The sequence below is a fragment of the Centruroides sculpturatus genome, unplaced genomic scaffold (assembly GCF_000671375.1).
Source record: "Centruroides sculpturatus isolate CEXI.00-Female unplaced genomic scaffold, Cexi_2.0 scaffold109, whole genome shotgun sequence".
Taxonomy (NCBI): Eukaryota; Metazoa; Arthropoda; class Arachnida; order Scorpiones; family Buthidae; genus Centruroides; species Centruroides sculpturatus.
In genome coordinates, this window is record NW_019384440.1 from 336,325 (window position 1) to 344,201 (window position 7,877).

Genomic DNA, 7,877 nt, shown 5'->3' on the forward strand with positions numbered 1-7,877 from the left:
TTCAAAAAATTGTTTAGGAATTTTTCAATTTTAATTAATTTAAATGATTTGGCAGAACACCTAAACTGCACTTGTATCATATTAATATCTTAATTCATAGACATTATAATTTGTAATGATTATTTACAAATTTTTTGATTGATTGATATTTTTAGTAAGTAATGTGATTTTAAATATGAATAAGAAATACATTCAATTGGTTTCTCTGTGGTTGATGTTCATGACTTTTCTTCTGTGATTTTGCCCTTATATCTTTTCATCTTTTTATGATTGAAATCATCACGTAGGGATGGGAGCGAGTCTTTGGGCTCGAGCTCTTTGCTGAGAAACAGAAACACAGCTTAGAAAGTGTTCACGTAAAAAGCTGTTTATCTGTACCTATTCTCCAAGTTGAAGAGAGAATAATGATGATTTCTTAAGAGTATGGGGAAAAACATAGAAAAACAATTTATTGTTTCTGTCGAGTAGTATATAATAAGTGTGGTTATTCTAGAACGAGCGTGGTCACAAGTTGATCGTGATTGACCGGTCAATCGCTGCATCGTGTTTGGTCAATCGTGGATATGGCTTGTTAAAATATGAAAAACATTTGTAATTTTAATAGAAATATTTTTTTCTGTGAAATCGTTTAATTATTGTCTATGGGTTAGTAACACTGTGCTCTATTAGATGGATAGGAAGAAGTGCTCTTTGTGTCGATGGTCATTGAATTGTTACAGGTATGTTGTTATTTTAGAAATTGTTTTATTGTACTGTTAACAATTCAGTTGGGTGCAAAATGAGTGCACTGAAGAGATGCAAGACATAATTTCTGTGACAAAAAAAAAAAATACAGTTTTTTTGTTGTGATGAGAAATAAATGGTGTCCTCTAATTTATACCTTAGTGTCTTTATCAAAAAGATATAACCTGGAATGTTAATTATTGTGCAATAAATAAATACTATCATTTTTTGCAGAATGATTTCATTAGAGTGGATTAAGGTTTCATGAAATGAAAATGTGGAATAGATCATTGATGCTTGTGAAATTTGATCACTCCTATAAGTTAGCCAGGCCTGCCCTAGAATAATGGGGCTGTCAACCTGTAGTGTATGCACCTCTGAGAGTATGGGGCTCTTTCTGGAGTGCAAGACTTTGTGTTAAAGATGTTTAAATATATATATATATATATATATATATTTAATTAGTACCAATCAAAATGAAAAAGAAGTTTTTCATTGTCTAACAAATGGTACTTTTGAGCCTTTTCCTAAAAATATGAATTATTATGCTACTGATTGAAGTGTTTTCTGATCTTTTCATCATCTTTTGTTCCTGTTTACTTGTGTGCATGATTAATTCTAGAAGTTTCACCTTTTGTTGAATAGTTCTAGCTTGGCACATCAATCTTGTTTGTTATTTATTTGTTTATAGGCCAAGGTTTGTGATTATCCCTTTCTTGGTAATGATGATTACAGAGAGAAAAAAAAGGAATTCTACTTCATTCTGACTTTGTTATAATCAGATAAAAAAGATGAAACTGTTGTTTTTTCTGACAAAGCACTATAATTTGAAAATAATAATTTAATGTTGGTATGAAATTTGTACTAGATTTGTCTTCAAAAACAGTAGGAAATGTATTTATACATTTAAAAGTTTCACAGTTATTATCTTAAAAAAGTTAAGCATGTTATAAAATGTAAAAGTTTATTTCTTTATAATTTTTTTGTGTACTAAAATTACTTAAAAAAGCAGAAAAATTTTCTTTCTGTTGTACTGATGGACAAGAAAATACTCAATTTTTATAGAATTGGTTAAGAGAATGAATCATACAGGGACTCTATTTTAAAATAAAAGGACTGACAAGGAACATATTGTTTGAAATGCATATCCTCTGGAATGAATAAAGTTTGTATATCTATCTTCATTGTGTATCCCTGTGTGATTCATTTTCTCAAGCAATTTTATGCTTACTCCTGACATTTAAAATGAATACAAGAGGCAATCAAGTACAATAAATACTCAATTTTTGTCTGAATTTATGTTTTTCTTTTTATATTTTCATTGTACTTTTTAGCAATATACAGGAAAAAATCTTAATCTTGCATTTCATCTTTGTATAATTATTGAATATCTAGAAAAACATTTGAGAAAGAATTTAAAAACCTTTTAGAATAATTTTAAGGACCTAGTTTTACATTCTTCATTAAGTATCTCAGAGTCATATCAAGAAATTAGTGCTTCTATATGAAATTTTGAAATAATGGAGAAAATTTAATAAAATAATTTAATTTTAGCTCATAAAAATAAGAAAATTCTTTCCATGTTTTAAAAATTAGACAATATGAAACAGATGCTAAAGAACTTGTTAGTTTGAAACTACATAAGATAAAGTCCATTCTTGAAAACTGTTTTATTTTATGTTTTATTATGTATTTTATGTGTGTTTCTGGATTATGAAGTTTTTTAATCCTCACTGTTCATTTCCACAGTTTGAAACTTAATAAGAAAATTGATTAATAATAAATTATTGATCAGTTTTTAATTTAACTGCATTAGACAGATATAATTTTTGAAATCCAAAGAAAATCCTGATTGACATCCACACTGCACTTTTAGATAGCCAAATATTATATAAATATCAAGATGTTTCAGATTTAGTTATGAAAAATTGTCCAAAACAGAACATTGATCTAAATGTTATAGAATTGAACAACAGTTTAAATTAACATAAATATTATTTAAAATTAAATGCAATAAACACTGTTGTAAAAATGGCCAAAAATTTTTTTACTTGTAGATGGTTTAATTCTAAAGTCCAAATTAAAATTTTGTTGTCATTTTTCTTTATTGCAAAAATAAACCTGTAAATAAAAAAATGTTGGTTCATTTTTGCATCTTTAAAGGGTGATAGTAATGTTTACAAATGCACGTATATTCCATTGGACTTTACTTTGTCTTGAAAAAGGATTGCGTGCATATGGTTAATTTAGTTATTGGTGTTAATTATATCAGCATTATTATCTTCTATTAATATTTATATTTATTAAAAATTCTCAATTACAAATTAACAAAAAAGGGAGACTTATTATTCTATCAGTTTCCTCTATAACACATTAAAATGAACCAGCCCAATGGCCAACTCTAGTTGCATTGACTATATTTTGTTTGTAAAGATGATGCATCATTTACTGTATTCAGTATACATAATACCCATTAGTGTATTTTGATTTCTTTTTAAGATAAATTAAAATAGCAATTCCTAAATAACTTGCTATCTCTGAAATAGTTTCTATGGACTTAGTTCACCTTAGACTTGAATCCTCCATATAATAAAACATTTAGCTAGCTGTAAAAGCAGTGTGGATTTTTGTATTTTTTCTAATACAATATGGTACCAAGAATTTTGCAATTTAGCAAATCTCTGATTTCCAGTTTTTGAATTATAAAACTTTTAATATTAGTGTTATATTGTCATATTAAAACCTTTATAAATTTATCCATAATGAGATTAATAAAGTAATTTAAATTAAAAATAAAGAAATTAAATGATTTTATTGATTTGGTTTTTTATTTCATTTATGAAATTCATTTCAAAATCATATTTTTAAATATCTGTTGTTGGATTTTAAAACATTAAAAATATTCAGAATGTATAATTATATTTATTGTTTCCTTAAAGATTTATAATCAGAAAAATATGAATTAAGGTTATAAACTAAAAATATAATTTAAAGATATTGAATTTTTAAACTTTAAATACTTATGCACAATTATTTATTGTGATGTCACAATGCTGGGCTGCAATTTTTTATCATATTTTTAATTAATTTCATTTAAAGTATATATGCTCTTCACCTCAAGTTAGTACTGCAGCATCTTGCCCCTGTATATCATGCTTTTCCTTTAACAATAGAGTTGTGCAGATCATCTATTAACTGCTTTCAGGGGAAGTTTTGAATTAAAATAATGTGACTTCTGGTTTACATCAGAAGTTCATATATAGTTAATTGGGGCCTCCTGCCCCTAAAGTTTCCATATCTGGTCTCGGATTTTGTCTGACTCCGTTCTCGAGATTAAGGAAAGATGGACAACAGTACAATTATAAATTGGGTTACAATTTTTTCAAATTGCAGCCCAATAATTAATAAATATAATTTCTGAAATTTTAAAATTTAATGGTAACTTTTTAATGCATTCTATTACAGGTAACCCCCGTATAACACGGCACTTCTATAGCACGGATTCACTCTAACACGGTTCGAGAATTGGTACCATCCCCCGTATAACACGGTACTTTTATAGCACGGATTCACTCTGACACGGTTCGAGAAATGGGTAAAACCCTCGTACAACATGAAATGTAATAAATTTTTACACACTGAAGTACTAATAGTTCACGAAAATTATTATTTCCGTGAACTATTAGTACTTCAGTATGTAAATTTTCTTTTCTCGTCTCCATACACATGGTCCTTCGCGAAAATTGTTTCAATTTTGTCAGATCTCGACACTTCTGCTTCTGGTGTTTCCAGATGCTTTTCCGTTATTCCATAAGTGCTTAGCACCATATAAGAAAATTTATAAAGATCTTTTAACTAGAAGCAAGCAATCTAAAATTACATACACTTTTTGCAAAAGGTAAAGCATGAATCTGAAAATAATGCAGAATAATGCATAACGACAACTTGCCAAAAATAAAACGCTCTCGGTTAATAGTGCTTTTAGTGATGACAAAGAAAACATTGTTTAATTTATATTAATATGTATCACTTAAGAAAATTTTAATAAAGATATTTATCTTAATTATGAAAATATAGTAGCATGTTTTTTTAATTTTTGGAACCTAACCCTCCTTTTCGTACTAGTTCTTTGTTTCGCATAACACGGATTCGCATAACATGGCAATTTTTTGGAACGTAACTATCGTGTTATACGGGGGTTACCTGTACTTAGAAATGTTGTAAAAATTATTATTACAGAAAAGGAGAAGTTAGTAATGTCTAATAAATTAATAAAATGTTATAATACGTTAAATATTTATTTATTTATTATAATTTTTTATTTAGAAAATAGATACTGAATTAAAACATATCAATATTTGCAAATATTTATAGTAATAAATTTGTTTCAGGTGTTTAGAGAAAGAAGAAAATATGAGTGTCTCAGAACTAGTAAGACATCTATATTTATTTTTTAAATAAAGTTTATTAACATTCAAAAATTGTTGTTTGACTATTTTAATTTAGTATAAGAACCAAAATTATGGACTGCTAATGAAATCTATTTTAATTTTTTTTTCAAAATTTTATGGAAAATGTTTTTCATCTTCAGAATATGTCATTCTAAATTTGAAAAGAGAAAAACTTTTATTTCAGATTTTAATATTATCTATTTAATTTTAATTTTATCACTTTAATTAATTTTTGCTTCCATTCATTTTATGTTATTTTCAAATTATTATGCTGAAATAATATTTTTCAGCAAAATAACATTAAAAAAACAAATATATCAGTAAACAAATGATAATTACAAATTAAAAATAGTAATAATACAATAACAATTATAATTATTACTGTATGCTGATATTACTGTAAAATTAATGTTAAAAAATGAATTACATATACAAAATCAAACCAAATACAGTAAACTTTTTCATTCGTCTCTAATTATCTATCAGTCTCTCTGAATCATCAAATTATTGAGTGTGCAAATTGTGAAGTTGCACACTCAATAAGCAGCATGCACTTATTACTTATTTTATGATGTGATTCTCATTTTATCATTAGTCCTTCATTGCTTAAAAGTGATGAACTAGTTCAAACATGAAGAAGACCAATAAGTTGACAACTGAATCATAATTAGGCACAATGAAACTGAAATTATGCTTTAAATCTTTTTTTAAATCAATGAAATTATGCTGTTAAAGGAATTATTTGAGATGCAGGAAAGAGCATAGTCAACACAAGTGCTATTTTTGCATAAAATTCACAGCATTGCTTCTGTGAAGACTAGGAATGCACTAAAAAATTATTAATTATTTAAAAATTAAACTTATATATGTGTTTATGATATTTGTTTTATATTACATTGTTTATCTACTATATGTTGGAAATACAATGTGTTCCAATATTCAATCTCTATTCATATATGTTCCAAAGTGAATTTTGTAACAGTTGCAATTGCAGCAGTTTTGCATGCTTTTAGTTCTTCAATGCTATTCACTTTTGATGATTACATAATGGTTCTAGAGACCAGGGTGGCCATAAAATAGCCCATCATTTGTCATGGCAATAGACCTTCTCTTGTGAGTAGGGAATTCGATCCCGGTCCTTATTTCTAATCCCGGAATTTCGGGATTATACTTATTCAATCCCGGGATCCCGGGATTATTTCAGTATTGAGGGTTAATAAAAAATAAGAAAATCTTACAGAAATCAAAAATCAAAATTTAGACAAAAATCAACGTATTTTACGGTATACACCTAGTTAATTTAATCACTCTAACTAATCAGACTTAGAGTCAGACTAACCAGACTTAAAATCACTGTTTCATGTTAAATTTATTCTTTTTTAAACATCACTGAGATCACTTTAAACTCACATAAATTGAAAAACCTTTATGAAACAAACTATGCAAATAAACGTTGAAAATTAACAAAAATCTCTCTTAACATCGACTAAATAGACTACTTTCATATAGCAACCTAGTAAGTAGGTAGTAAAGTAAGTTTCTTAGCAAAAAGTATTTAAAAATAATATTAATCAGTCACATTTTTCTTAAATATAAAGAAAACTAATCTAATAGGAGTGTGAGAATGAGGACGATGTTTTTATTTTTCACTAACTGCGTAGTTAGTGAGAGTGACTTTCGTCGTCCGAAGGTCATCGACGAGGGACCACGATGTCACGTGACCGGACGCTAAAAATGACCAAATAAGGAGTTTTCTACGGTGCGGATATAGTATAGAAAATTTCCTAAAAAGGTCATCTGTACGATGAGAAACATTACCTAAAATGGTAAGTCATCTCCCTAGGTGATGACGAATTTAACATTAATTGGTCAAGCGAAGTCTGCATTGTCGTCACCCATGACGGGGGAGACTGTCATAAATCTGGAGAACTGTCAAAAGAGTAGCAGATTTTCCCACGCTATAGAGTATATAAAGGGGTCAAATTTTCTACTCCGCGCGCTTGGCTGAGGAGCTAACGCCGAAGAAACCCCTCTGCAAACCTCAAGAGCGATCGTCGCACGATCTTCCAGCACTCTCAGGATCTAAGAAGCTCATAATTGCCGCTCCATGAAAGGTAAAGGACTTTGCTTATTTTCTATTCTCTCCATATACGACGGAATTACTCCTCGGAGAGGTTGATTGAAGAAACCTCCGAAGAACTTCGTCAAGGAAGAACTCTACATATTGGGAGCGACGGAGCGTACACCGTAACCGGACATAGCCACACGGCCTGAGAAGGACATCACTCCACATAGCCTTCAAAGGACGCCTCAGAATACTAGACGACGATCACAGAGTGTTTATCAACGCCCAATAACGTGATAACGTTTCCTACAAGGTAAACCCTTGCATTATAATTTGTCTCTCTCCAACGTGAGCTCTCTCTCGAAGTCTAGCGTTAGGTTAGAATAGGTTCTAGAAACATATTTATTTATATCTTAACGCGCGGGTTATATCTATTATCTTATGTATAATTTCTTAGTTGTTTATTAAATGTGTTCGTTAATTTAAACCTGTGTAATCTTTGGCCACACGACTTCCGACTCCTCCCCACTCATATTTTTGCCCTCCTATTGCCATCCGACAACCGAGAGCGGGTCTTCCCGACCCGTGCAGATTAAGTGGTCATTAGGGTTCGACCCAGTGACCCCCTGCTGCTCACA

General features: G+C 29.4%; 1 protein-coding gene across 1 annotated transcript in view; it reads left to right on the plus strand.

Annotated features, from left to right (window-relative positions):
• The first annotated feature begins 277 nt into the window (after positions 1-277).
• LOC111620116 (rootletin-like) overlaps positions 278-7,877 on the plus strand; it is a 52,487-nt gene continuing 44,887 nt past the window's right edge. Inside the window, exons 1-2 of the mRNA XM_023361975.1 lie at positions 278-719; positions 5,115-5,154. Coding sequence (XP_023217743.1) covers positions 670-719; positions 5,115-5,154 — 90 coding nt within the window. The 5' untranslated portion in view covers positions 278-669. The remainder of the gene's footprint in view (positions 720-5,114; positions 5,155-7,877) is intronic.